This window comes from Miscanthus floridulus, chromosome 17 (genome assembly GCF_019320115.1).
Source record: "Miscanthus floridulus cultivar M001 chromosome 17, ASM1932011v1, whole genome shotgun sequence".
Taxonomy (NCBI): Eukaryota; Viridiplantae; Streptophyta; class Magnoliopsida; order Poales; family Poaceae; genus Miscanthus; species Miscanthus floridulus.
The window spans coordinates 104,672,931-104,687,028 of NC_089596.1; the positions used below are offsets into that span (position 1 = coordinate 104,672,931).

Here is a 14,098-nt window from a genome sequence, read left to right on the forward strand (position 1 = left end):
GCTCGGGTATGGCCGGGCGCGGACGCGGGCACAAGCGGGCGCTGGCACAGCGATGGCGCGGGCACGGGTGGGCGCGGGCGCAGCGGCGGCGCGGGCACAGATCAGACGACGGGCGCAGGAGCTGGGGAAGATCGGACGACCTCAAAATCGGGTGTTGGATTGCTCCAAAACACCTGGGTGTAGTATAACATTTCTGATTAAGAAACCGTAGTATCAAGAAACTGTAGTTTTAGAACAATTGATGTGCAAAATCGTGATTTAGAAAAAAGAGGTCGGAGTTTTTAAAACTCCAAAAAGACTACAGTTTTAGCAATATCATGGTATTGAAGACCATAAAGTTTGTTATACCCAAATAATTTAGGGTACTCTAAAACCAAAGTATTTAACAAAACCTTAGTATTTTTTTTCAAAATTTCAAAAAATACTTTGTATCCAGACGTGCCCTTAGTTTACGGACAGCCACAAACCCGCAGGCGTTTGCTTGCGACGAGCACTGTGGGTTTGCGGTTGGCCACGATCCGCCCCGCCTGCATCGCTATTTACCCAAACAAGCCCGAAAGGACTCCAAGAAGGAGACACCGGCCACGTCGCTCTAATTTTTTTCCGCCGTCGGATTCTCGAATCAATGGCCTAGATCTCTTGAATCTGATTCTCGTCCGGAGCAGCTTCCCATCGTCCTCTCCGGCTTCTTCGAATTCTTCGCACTCAAGACATGGCGTCACGATCGCACGCCCCGCAGCGTCAACGTTGTGGACATCATTCGCTACCACCTCGCCCTTGTCCTATCTGCAGATACTCGTCAAGAATACGACACGCGTCAGGCTGGCGCCGACTGGCCGGCAGCAACGGCGGTCGGCCCTGGTTTGTTCGCCGAACCCGAAGCTCGTGCTTCGTCAGATCGTGACTGGCTGACTGCTGACCGCCACAACTGGAACCGGAAGTCTTCCATTCCATTTCCATCTCGTGGACTCGTGGTGCACACCAGGCGTGACTTGACCTACCAAAGTTACTGTTGGAGCCAAACTGTGATGAGATTATAAAATCAAATGCTCTAATCTCCCAGGATCAGGATACAGGCAGAATGGTACTTGCATTTCCATTCTTTTCACTAAGCATTACGGAATTACCTTTTCTTTTCACTGAAAATAGTAAACACACAGATCCAGCAATTCACCACAACAGAATCCTAGATTGGGCTACACATTTTGCGTTGGGCCCCGCCTGCTCATATTCGACTGCGGACACCGCGGCCACCGGCGGCATCAGGCTGCGCGCCTCCTGCCGTTGCCACCATGGCTCCCGGACCCGAACAGCCCCGTCCCCAGCACCCATCCCTCGATCATCTCCTGCGCCGCGCGGCCGTTGTCCGCCGGCACCAGGTGCCCAGCGCCGTACACCACCACGTGCGCCAGCGCGCCCGACCGCTGCACGTACCCCGCGAGCTCCCCGTCCCCGGTCCGCCACACGGCGCGCTGGGCGTCCAGGAACGCGCGCAGGCCGTCCCAGCGCACCCCGGCGAGCCACGCCTCCGTGGACACGACGCCGTCCCGGAGGTCGCGGACGCCCTGGTACAGCAGCACGCGGGTCGCGCGCCGCCCCCGCCGCAGCAGCGACTCCACCTGCGGCCTCACGCTGCGCATCACGTCGCCGTACATCGCCTCGAACACCGCGTCGCTGCACTCCGCCCACGCCACGTCCCCGCGCGCGCCCAGCGCGGACTTGGCCTCGGCGCGGTTCAGGAACGTCCCCACGGCGTCCGTCGCGTACGCCCGCTGCTTCGCGTAGTCGTACAGCGTGGCCAGCCCCGTCATGTTCTGCAGCCGCGACAGCACCCGCCCGCGCGCGTCCGCCGCCGCGACCCACCGCTCCGCCAGCGTCAGCGACACCGCCTCGGACTGCAGGGACTCCAGCTCCCGCCTCTGCCGCGCGTTCACGAGACCGAGGAAGTAGACCGAGTCCGCGTGCGTGGCCACCTGCGCGACCGGGTGCGTGAGCCCGTTGCCGATGGCCACGCCGCGGAGGTTCACGCGCAGCGCCTCGGGAAGCGCCGCGTTCGCGTCCAGGATGTGCGCCCCCGCCGCGGGGACGTACTTGCCCGCGTAGCTCTCGCCCGTGAGGAAGAGCGGCCGCGCGCGGAGGCCGAGGGTCGGGTCGAGCGCGTAGAACGACTGCAGCGCGGCGAGGATGTGCGCGGCGATGACGGACTGGTTGGTGGGGATGTCGGCCGGGGACGGCGCCGCGCTGAAGCCGGTGCCCAGCGGGCTGTCGATGAAGAGGAGGCCGAAGCGGCGGTTCCACGCGAAGGGGTTGCGCGAGAGGGTCTCGCCGTCGGGGTTGACGAAGTAGGGGCCGAGCTCGAAGAAGTTGCCCAGGAGGCTGGAGCAGCCGGGCCCGCCCTGCAGCCAGAGGAGGAGCGGCGTGGAGGCCGGCGGCGTGACCGGGTCCGTGGCCTCGTAGAAGGCGAAGAAGAGGGAAGCGTTGGCGGGCGGGATGGGGAGGTACCCCGATTTCGTCGGCGTGGCTTCCTTGGGGAACACCACTGGCGCCCCCGCACCGGCAGCAGCTGAGTGCGGGACGACGGTCGTCACGGCGAGGACGACGAGAGGGAGACGCGGAGCCATGCGACTGTCCGAGGTTTGGGATCGTGGCTCGTCGCTACTGTAGTCACTAATCAGTTTTGGCCCCGTTCGCGTGTTTTAAAGCCGGCTGGATTGCCTTTTTTTTTTTCCGAAACGGTATTTTTCTCTCGTAAATTTCTTCGGAATCCAAAGCGAACGGCGCGTGCTCACCCTGTCCCTGTCCCTGTGATGAATCACTCGGCAAGGTCTAGTCTTCGTACTCTCAGTATGGTCGTCAAATTGAACACTGATGCGGAGTCGGTACGCAGATGTCGTCGCGCTGGCCCCACGCGCCCACGAGGAAGAACGTTGATGTCTTGTTAGTTAGGCTTGTTGGTAAATTCCTACTGACTTTGACTTGTAGTGGATTGAATTTCCTTCAATCGGATTGGAGACTAATTTTTCACCACGATATCCTAATCATGCAGTGATTGAGTTTGGTCACGGGTCTGTCTATGGCTCTATGCCAAGCGCATCTGTGATGAAGACTTATGAGGCACTCTACGAGGCCGGGCCCAACGCTTCTAACATCGAAGCGCTGAAAGCACTCTTCCAGGGCAGTGGGAAGGAGTCTCGCCGACAGCAGCGGAAGCACAAGCCACCTCCCTAGGTTGTGTCGCTGCCTTTATCCCGGTTGTCTATTATTTATGTAATATCGAAATATGTACCTGTTTGCTAGGATGGTCCAACTCATAACTGTAATCCTATAGACCTCCTAGGACGCTCGTCAGAAGCACATTGTATGTATCAAACTTTCTACCTTAATACAAAGATCCATAAATCTTTTGCGTATTCGAGAAAAAAAAATCACCACAATATCTCTTTTAACCCATGTGGATTGGGGTGGATTGAAATGGACCCAACCAAACCCTTAGGGGCGAAGGCACCAGCTTATAGTTATATTTGGGGGAAGAAGAAATAGAGAAAAGGCCAACCCTATGGAGCTCTAGCAAATGTTGCCTTAATATTACTCTCTTGGTTGCCTTAATATTAAAAAAATATTTCACTCTCCACGCTCATTTCACTCTCGTGTCTAACTATTGAATTTATGATTTTCATTAATATTTTCATTGAATTATTGACCGTGTTGTACATTTATGTTTGTGCAACAATCTACCTTTTATATAAATTGGTGTGCTCTCTTGAACTGGCCCTGTACATTTATGTTTGTCCAGTTTAAATTAATCATTGTTTATACTGGTTATTGTTCATGCATGAGTTAGTTGCATAAGTTTTTGTTTACTGAATACATTCTCTTGTAAATGCTTGCAGTTGCAGGGCCTCCTATTTATCCTGTGTGCATATATGCCCACCTGATGTATCAAAGGTTCCTGTGGGACAGTTGAGTTTGACGTCAAGTTCATCATCAAGCCTATCCCAATTCTAACACCGTTATTTTAAAATGTGTTTGTGCAGGAGTGGAGAAAAATCTTGCTCCGAAGATTCCGTAAGCAGCAGGATCGTTAATCTGATCAAAGGAATGATGTCACATCAAGAGAGACTACAATGAGACCCTGTTTGTAACTGCAAACAACAGAGTGTAGGAGTTTACCTCACTACTCCAGAAATCTTGATATGAGCTGGTGCCATTAGAATGGGGTTTTCATATCATGATGCCCTGTACATGGCCAACACATGTCCGTATCACATTGACACATCGCTTCACTCCAACTATGTTTCAGTTTCTATTTGCCAAGACATGCTGATACATACAAATGAAAAAGATGCAGACATCTGTAGATTAACCGTTGGTGTTAGGATGCACCCTTTTTTTAAAACGAACCGGCACTAATAGTGCTAATCACTAGAACACGCATTTGGTTTCATCATACTGTTCCTGTGAATTCTTGAATCCATTTGTGTGACAGTAGCAGTAGCCTAGCAGACACATGAATTTCAGGAAACCAGAAAAAAAAAAAAGAAAGGGCAGTCAGGTTTCAGCAACAATTACAGGTCACTATTGGGCATTGTAGTTGCAGAGTCCAGTGGGCAGTACCATGGAGCACAGATGAAAGTAGTGTGAGGTCAATCATCAGAAACCATATCATTGCACTAGGGTAGCCCAAACAATATGGTCTGTGCTGTATGTTCATTGTTACGGCGTGCCTTACTGCGGAGGAAGTAGGGAGGATCGACGGATGTGTGAGGGCGCGTGCGCTTGCGGCGAGTCGGCGCCGTGATCGAGATCGATCTCGGCGACAACAGGGAGACGAGGAACAGGGAGAACGAGAGGAGCACCGCCAGGTGCCCAAGGGAGATATAATCTCAATTCTGGGCTGGCCCTTTCATTAACTTGGTTTGGGACTCTTATAGTCCTTACACATGATGACGATTACTTGCTAACAAATCCCTTGATTTCCTAACAAACTTAGCTAACCAAATCTCCTTGACTCAACTAGACTCCCTGAAACTCGGACTTGCCCAACCGGGCGTCGTGGTGACCGCGCACGGCGAACTCCCGCGCATGCGTCAGCCACTAGCTTTGTCCCTCCTCTTGTAGACGTTCCCCACCATAACATCTCTCCCGTCCTTCGAAAACAGCTCGTCCTCGAGCTGGAAGGTCGGGTACGCAGCGCGGAAGTCGTCCACCGGTTCCCAAGTGGCGTCAGCGGCAGGCAAGTTCGCCCACTGCACCAGGACTTGCCATGCACCATGATGAGGACATCGCCACGCTGGACACACCGACGCCATGGTCTTCCCCAAGTTGCAATTCGTTCCCAACTCAGCTGCCACGTCGCCCTCGGATTCAGCAGACACGTCGTCACTATTTCGGTCATAATTTTCTCATACGACATCGAAACGGGCCGTTCTTGAATGCGTTGGAAAGGGGACGACGACGCCGTCGTTTTGGATCTGGTCCTAACTCCAGAAGGTCCGTGGATCATTCTGTGTGACCACGGCAAGGTGCTGCGTCACCTATTTGGGCCAACTTGGCCATGTATCGTGTCGGGCCTTAAGCCCAAGTTGTGGGCGCCCAACCCCTGGCCGTCCCCAACCCTAGGTCGAGTCTTAGACTATAAACATAGCCGCCGCCGCCGCTACACAATTGGGTTTTGTTTAGAGTTTAGTTTTCCATCGAGAAACTGAATCGTTCATTGTAACTGTGGTGACAAATCCTTTTACAGTGATCCAGGGCCCCGTTCTTGATCTCCTCCACTGTGTCGATTAGTCCTTTGGAACCGAGTTCTTGAATCCTCTATTGATATTCGCGTCATTCATATTTGCAATTTCAGATTGCGTGTTTTACCTTCTTGCTTGTGCTCTTCGATTCGCTTGCAGGAAAAGCCTTCTTGGCGAGGTCAATCAAATTGTGTTTGGTTGATAACCAACGGAGCAGTGGTGTAACGGTTGCAGGGTTCGAATCGCGTCTGATTTGAAGCCGGATCGCCAACGTCGAGATCTCCACAAAATCGAACTTACCGGCTACCTCTCGGAAGATCGGGCCTGTACTCATCAATTGGTATCAGATATTTCAGGTTTACCGCGAGGTATAATCTCGTTTGCCTTAGATTCATATTTGTTCATTACCTAGTGTCCACAAAAAGCCCAAAAATATTTTAATTTCCGCTGTCCTATCGCCCTTTGTGCCTTTGCAATTTCGTTTCAGATTCGTGTTGTTGAGTTTGTGTCCGTGGTCGAGTCTTGTTGCTGGTTTAGGATTGTGTTCGTGGTCGTAGTTCAATCGCCTGTTGCTGTGATTTTTGTTTTCCGCCGCTATCCCATCCACCGTTCCCAAACAACAAGTCGAAGCCACCACATTACTCAACTTGCCCCGCTAGCCGCCTTGTGTAACTTCTTGCTGCCGCGCAAACCCTAGATAGGTTGCCAGCCGCTCTTATTTTGCCTGCATCGCAGCCCTCCTTACATCATCAGGCGAATACCTACTGCTGTTAGTCACAGTGACGATCCTGTGATCGGTGTTAGAGTTTAGGGACGCTTTGCCCTAACTGCCGCCGTCGTGTTGTGCCTACCGGAAAACATACCTTGAGATACCTTCGGTAAAACAGGCATAACTTTTCGCTCGTTTATCAGAAAAATCTGAATTTTTTTCAGTAGCTTCTTGACACCATTTGGAGCCGACCCAAACTCGGCTACGCCCTATTTGGCGCCCTGTTTGGTTTCATCAGAATTGCCAAAAAAATTCGGGAAAATATAGAAAAAAAATTGTCAAAGTTTTTGCACGCTTTTCAGAGAACGTGTTGAATTTCTGTAGACCACATCCCACCTCAGTTGTAGATGCCAATTTTTGTGGTTGCATCTTTTGTGATCCTTGTTCAGAGAAAAGTATATAAAAATAGTGAAAAAATAAAAAAAAATTTGTTTCCTACTAGTGCCTTTTGGAAGAATCTAGAAAAAAAATCAGGAAAAACGGAGAAGTCTGGGCTATTTGCTTGTTCTGTGAGTCCTTTTGATCGTCCTTTGTTTTCACCTTGTTGCGCTACGTCTCGACACGTCTTAGCCAGCACCTGTGATTTGTACTTTGGATCCGGATTGAACAATCGTTACTCTGCACTCGTTAATTGCTAATCCTTGCTGTCATATTGTGTGCCTACCCATAGCTCCACATATTCTTCTATCAGCACAGGTTCATCTTGCAACTGTTACCCACGCAAACCATGTAGATTGCTTCGCCACTTTGGTTTTGCTCCTGTTTGGCGTTGGTAAGAATACAGGCAAGACGGTGGTAAGCCGCTTGTGATTTTGCATTCCACTTTCACCACCATCACCACCACCACCACTTCTTTCCTTTTAGTTGATAGGGATAATACTTTGGTGTTGTCTTTTTCTATCTTCTAACCATGGCAGGAACTCTGACGGACTTCAATGAGTGCGTGTCCAAGGGCGAGCTTACAACGTTCATGACTGAACAACGCAATCTTATGACCGAGCTGACGCGCAACGTGAACAATTTGGTCACCCGCATTGAATAGCTTGAGCAATGCCCTCCACCTTATCGTGCTAATGATGAAGATATGGATGCTTTTGGTGATGAAGATGCGTATGCTGACGGTGGTGCCCGTCACCGCCTCAACTTCAATCGTCGCGGTATGGAAGGTAATAATCATGGTAATAATGATCATTTTGCTAAAATTAAATTTAGTCTACCTCCTTTTGCTGGTAATGTTGATCTAGAGGCATATTTAGATTGGGAGCTTACTGTTCAACAAAAATTTAATTCTCATAATATTCCTACTGAGCATAGAGTTAGACTTGCTACTAGTGAGTTTACTAATTTTGCTTTGTTCTGGTGGAGTAATCTTTGCAATGCCAATAATGCTGCTGATGTGCCTCAAACTTGGAATGTTTTAAAGCAACGTATGAAATCTCGTTTTGTTCCTCCTTATTACCAACGTGATTTACGTTTGAAACTACAAACTTTAAAATAAGGTGATAAAGGAGTAGAAGCATACTATCAAGAATTGCTTATTGGTTTAGCACGTTGTAGTATAAATGAAGATGATCATGATGCTAGTGCTAGATTTTTTGGTGGTTTAAACCATGATATACAGAACATACTTGATTACAAAGAATGGCGTAATTTTTCCCAATTGTATCATCTTGCTATTAAGGCAGAACGAGAAGTACAGGGACGCAAACAACATCAGCCTTTCAGGTCTAACAATGGGAGGAATTTTTAGCAGCGTTCCGAGCTGGAGACGCCCAAGCTTCCTGTTGCACCACAGCCATCTACACCTCCATTTTCTTCTGGGGTAAGTAAATTGTCTAATGTGCAGTTTCCACAGCTGAAGAAAGGTGGTACTCCGGGTGCTTCTACTAGCTCCTCGTCTAGCTCTAAAATCATTTGCCACCGATGCAAAGGCATGGGACATGTCATAAAGTAATGCCCCAGTCGTCGCGCTTTCATTGCTACCGAGGATGGATATGTAAGTGCTAGTAATGTTGAAGATGATTTAGCCCTTGCTGCTAACATTGATGCAGATCCCACTGAGGGCGATCAAGACAAGGAGGCCATCACCATTGACTCCGTGGCTGCTGCCGTGGACTACCCTAGCCTTCTTGTGCAGCGTGTGTTGAGTACACATGTGGGACATGAAGAAGAGATGAAGATCCAACGCCACAATTTGTTCCACATGTATCTCATTGTGTAGGGTTGTCGTGTTCTCACTATCATTGATAGCGGGAGTTGCAACAACTTGGTGAGTTTAGATTTGGTTGACAAGCTTGCCTTGACCACACGACAACATTCGTATCCATATAAACTTCAATGGTTCAATAATAGTGGTAAGACTAAGGTAACTAAATCAGCATGCATTAGCTTTTTCACAGGCTCTTATCATGATACTGTTGATTTTGATGTTGTCCCTATGCAAGCTTGCTCTATTTTGTTAGGTCGCCCATGGGAATTTGATAATGATGCTTTACACCATGGTAGAACTAATACATACACTATCATACATAAGGACAAGAAAATTACATTGCTGCCTTTGTCTCCTACGGATATTATTAAACATGCTAATGAGATCAAAAATAAACCTCCAATAGACATTGCTAAAAATAATGGGATAAGTTAAAAGGAGGTGCTTTTCTTGCTACAACTTCTACTACTGCTGAGTTATGTGATAATCCTGATGCACCATGTTATACTATGTTTTGTCAACCTTTTATGTCTAGTGCATTGCCTGTTGTCACTAACCTTTTGCAGGAGTTCGCTGATGATGGGATGGAGTCGAGGACGACTCCAAATCTAGAAGGAGGGGATGATGAGGACATCGCCAAGATGGAGTCGAGGACGACTCCAATTCAAGAAGGGGAGGATGATGAGGACATCGCCACGCTGGACACACCGACGCCATGGTCTTCCCCAAGTTGCAATTTGTTCCCAACTCAGCAGCCACGTCGCCCTCGGATTCAGCAGACACGTCGTCACTGTTTCGGTCATAACTTTCTCATACGACATCGAAACGGGCCGTTCTTGGATGCGTTGGAAAGGGGACAACGACGCCGTCGTTTTGGATCTAGTCCCAGCTCCAGAAGGTCCATGGATCATTCTGTGTGACCACGGCAATGTGCTGCGTCACCTATTTGGGCCAACTTGGCCATGTATCGTGTCGAGCCTTAAGCCCAAGTTGTGGCGCCCAACCCCTGGCCGTCCCCAACCCTAGGTCGAGTCTTAGACTATAAACACTGCCACCGCCGCTGCTACATAATTGGGTTTTGTTTAGAGTTTAGTTTTCCATCGAGAAACTGAATCGTTCATTGTAACTGTGGTGACAAATCATTTTATAGTGATCCAGGGCCCCGTTCTTGATCTCCTCTACTGTGTCGATTAGTCCTTTGGAACCGAGTTCTTGAATCCTCTATTGATATTCGTGTCATTCATATTTGTAATTTTAGATTGCGTGTTTTACCTTCTTGCTTGTGCTCTTCGATTCGCTTGCAGGAAAAGCCTTCTTGGCGAGGTCAATCAAGTTGTGCTTGGTTGATAACCAACGGAGCAGTGGTGTAACGGTTGCAGGGTTCGAATCGCGTCTGATTTGAAGCCGGATCGCCAACATCGAGATCTCCACAAAATCAAACTTATCGGCTACCTCTCGGAAGATCGGGCCTGTACTCATCACACCGCGGCTGAGACGGGAACGCAACACGTGTTCTGGTTGGAGCAGGGGTCGATCGTGGCGAAGCGGGGCAGCGCCGGCGGTGCGTCGGGTGGAGTGCCGCGGAACGCCTTGAGTAGACCGACATGGAACACGTCATGGATTCGTGCTCCGGCCGGCAGCTCCAGGCGATATGCCACCTCATTGATGCGCTCCAGCACCCGGAAAGGCCCGGCAAACTTGGGCCCAAGCTTGCCCTTGCGACCGGGCGCGGCGGACTGGGTGTGGCGAAGGAGGCGAAGAAGCACCCAGTCGCCGACCGCAAACTCCAGGGCATGATGCTTGGCGTCGTAGAAGCACCGGGCGTGCTCCTAAGCCTGCAGAAGACGAGCGCGAACCTCGGCGAGGAACTCATCGCGGTCGGAGAAGAGGGCATCCACAGTGTCCGTGCGGGCACTGCCAGACACGTACGACAGGAGCTCCGGGGGCGCGCGGCCGTAGACGACGGTGAACGGCGACGTGCAGAGCGCTGAGTGGTATACGGTGTTGTAGCAGTACTCCGCCCACGGAAGCCAATCCAGCCAGTCCCGTGGCCTGTCGCCGGTGAGGCAGCGCAGATACATGGTGATCATCTTGTTGACCGCTTCCGATTGCCCATCCGTCTGAGGGTGGAAGGCCGTGCTCATGCGAAGCTTGACGCCGGCCTGCTGGACCAAGTCGCGCCACATGTTCCCGGTGAAGACGAGGTCTCTGTCGCTGACAATGGAGTCGGGGAAGCCATGAAGTCGAACAATGTCGTGGAAGAAGGCGCGCGCGATGGAGGATCGAGGGAATTGGATCTGATGCAGCGGAACTCCCGTGGACGGTGGCGCCGGCGCCGGTTGCGACTCGGGCAGCCCTGCAGATGTCAGTGGCAGGGAGGGGAACACCGACGCAGAGGAGTCGCCCGCGCTTGGAGTGACGTCCGTGATCACCGGCATCGAGGTGACGGGGAGCTTTGGAACGCCAGCGAAACCCGGCATGCCAAACTAGGGAAACGCCGGGCGGCCATCGAGGGCCGTTAGGCGGCTGCTTTGATCGGCCAGTTGATGATTGATGGCGGTCATCCGCAGCTGCATATTGTTGAAGGCGGTGGTGAGCGAGGCGAGCGAATCGGCGATGGAGGCGAGGGTGGGCGGTGGAGCGGGTGGTGTAGTGTGGACGAGCGGTAGCGACACACCGGACGTAGGCACCACGGAGGAGGGCACCCCGGTGGATGGCGTCACCGTCGCCGATGCATCCCCAGACATCGCCATGAAGTCTGATACCAGGTTGTTACGGCGTGCCTTAATGCGGAGGAAGTAGGGAGGATCGACGGGTGTGTGAGGGCGCGTGGGCTTGCGGCGAGTCGGCGCCGTGATCGAGATCGATCTCGGCGACAACAGGGAGACGAGGAACAGGGAGAACGAGAGGAGCACCGCCAGGTGCCCAAGGGAGATATAATCTCAATCCTGGGCTAGGCCTTTCATTAACTTGGTTTGGGACTCTTATAGTCCTTACACATGACGACGATTACTTGCTAACAAATCCCTTGATTTCCTAACAAACTTAGCTAACCAAATCTCCTTGACTCAACTAGACTCCCTGAAACTCGGACTTGCCCAACCGGGCATCGTGGTGACCGCGCACGGCGAACTCTCGCGCATGCGTCAGCCACTAGCTTTGTCCCTCCTCTTGTAGACGTTCCCCACCATAACATTCATCACCATAGCCAAGCACCATTAATTCAGATTCAGCTCATTCTGTGCATACTGCCTTCATCTGGCATATGTAATGCGATTGAAGATTCACTTTTGATTGGAGTTAGCTAGTGAAAAAGGAATGATCGTTCTCGATCGTGTAATCGTGTTGCTAATCAATGACGGTCAAGCTAAAAGGGCTTGGCTTGGGCGGTTCGCCGTGCCAAGATCCAACACAAACCAAAAGATCACCGGTCGGTGCAACTTTTGCAAGACTTGGTTTTGTAAGCAAACACTTTGATTCCAGTAAATAATTTAGAATTCGATTCAAGTGACAAATACTCCGTATATATGTGCGCTCGCTAGCTGGCTGCCCTGCAAAAGTGAGCGACATAATGCTCATCGCTCACCGCGGAATGGAACGAATGAAGTCCAGCACGCCGCCACACGCGTCCACGGCTGCCAGCTGCGAGGAACGAGCTCGGTGATGCTGCGGCTCTTGGAGAAGAAGCCACATCGAGGGGCGCAGCAGGCCGCCGCCGCCACCACCACCACCGATGCCCCCGGCAGGAAGAAGCGGCAGAAAGCCGCTCGGCGTGCCAGCGTAGTCGTCGATCGTAGCGCAGGCGGCAGCACCGAGCAGGTCGGGGTGGCGGAAGCCGCCGGCAACGGCGGAGCGAATGAAAGCGCCGCCGGCGCCGCCCCTGAGCAGGCAGACGGGGCTCGGGCTCGTAGGTGGTGATCACCGTGGAGGGGTCCTGCTGCGACCGCTCCACCCGCTTCTTCACCCCGCACCGCGCCGCCGTGCACCGGTAGTAGCTCCTGCATGCATGCATGCATGCGTTATATTCATGCGCAACGCAACCAGATGATCTCTACGTGTGTAGCATCTCGTGCATTCTACTTTTTCTTTCTTTTTTTATCTCTGCATGAACAGCGTGCTGTTTTGTACCGTACTGACTGCGTGTAGCATATGGTGCATATGCGACGACTCTGTACACATGCACATGCAGGTTCATGACACATTGGTCTGATGGGTCTTGTTTTGTTTGAACAACACAGAGAAATCAAGGAATTGTACGATGCGTGCTTGACTAAAGATAGAGATAGAGACGATAAGATACCTTGGGTAGGTGCTGTTCTTGACGGCCTTCTGGCCGTACTTGCACCAGCGGCAGCCGTCCTCGAGGTGGTCGATCTCGCTCTTGGTGATGAACGCTACACGGGGCTCCCGCGCCTTCTTGCGTCTCTGCTTCTTGTTCTCTTTGCTCCTCCTGAATGTGAACGAGTGAATTAAACACGCATGCCCAAGTGCACACATCGTCAAGGACAGGGTAGCTGCAGGTCGCCCGTCTTTTTTATTTTTTGGCCCGTTTTTTTTAAAGTTATTCACAAATATACCCCTAGAGATAGTCTTTTAAAATCTAGACCCTTAACTCGACTTCATCGTTGGTGGCGTCGAGGGTATACATACCGGCGCCAAAGGGTTTGGTGCCTAGATCGGGGCCACGTTGACGGCGTGGACGCTGACATGGCAGCCAGCTCGGCGCCGTGGATCTTGGCGCCGTAGATCCTGGCGCCAAGGTGGTGTTTTAACCCAGCGTGCAACCTTTCTGTCCTAGCTTTCTTCCTCTTCTTTTTTCTCTCTCTCAGGTTTTTTCTCTCCCTACTTCGTCATACCTCACGAATCGGCATATTAGACCTTAGAAACTTTGATTTGATCCGTAAATCTTCGAGAGCAAGGTATTCTCGCTTTCTCCTAGTTTTTTTCACATCGATTAGGTATATATTAGTCGGATTTTTCAACTTAAGAATCGTCATTACTTAGGGTTTCATTGAATTTTAATATTTATATTATACAACCGTAGGATGCCAAGGCGTGAAAAAACTAGCAAACCAAGGTAACCTCAGTGCACGTTGTTATGTTATGGGTTCATTGTTGTAGATCAAATGGAAAACCCTAGGTATAGGGTTTAATGTTAATTGCTTTCGGTTCTTAGAACGAAAATGGCTAAATTGTAGCTATGGCCAGATGACCGGAAATGCCTTCGACCTATTGCCTCTGTCTAGTAGTGTTCCAGTGCCCATGTGCTTTTGCGGCGATCCATGCAAGGTAGCTAAGTCCGATGAAGAGGACACGTGTAGACAGAGGTATTGTATGTGTTCCAATTTTACGTTTGAGCCTACACTTCGTCAGCGCCGCATT

General features: G+C 51.0%; 2 protein-coding genes across 2 annotated transcripts; both read right to left on the reverse strand.

The window, feature by feature from the left end:
• Window positions 1-1,003: 1,003 nt before the first annotated feature.
• Window positions 1,004-3,394, reverse strand: LOC136517206 (serine carboxypeptidase-like 50). The gene has a single exon (XM_066510736.1). The coding sequence runs from the start codon at window positions 2,619-2,621 to the stop codon at window positions 1,263-1,265; it is 1,359 nt and encodes a 452-aa protein (XP_066366833.1). The 5' UTR covers window positions 2,622-3,394; the 3' UTR covers window positions 1,004-1,262.
• Window positions 3,395-12,298: 8,904 nt separating this feature from the next.
• Window positions 12,299-13,213, reverse strand: LOC136516135 (WRKY transcription factor 23-like). The gene is made up of 3 exons (XM_066509518.1): window positions 13,017-13,213; window positions 12,661-12,714; window positions 12,299-12,596 (listed from the first exon to the last, which is right to left on the reverse strand). Exons 1-3 carry the CDS (start codon window positions 13,211-13,213, stop codon window positions 12,299-12,301), a joined length of 549 nt encoding a protein of 182 aa, XP_066365615.1.
• Between the last annotated feature and the right edge of the window lie 885 nt (window positions 13,214-14,098).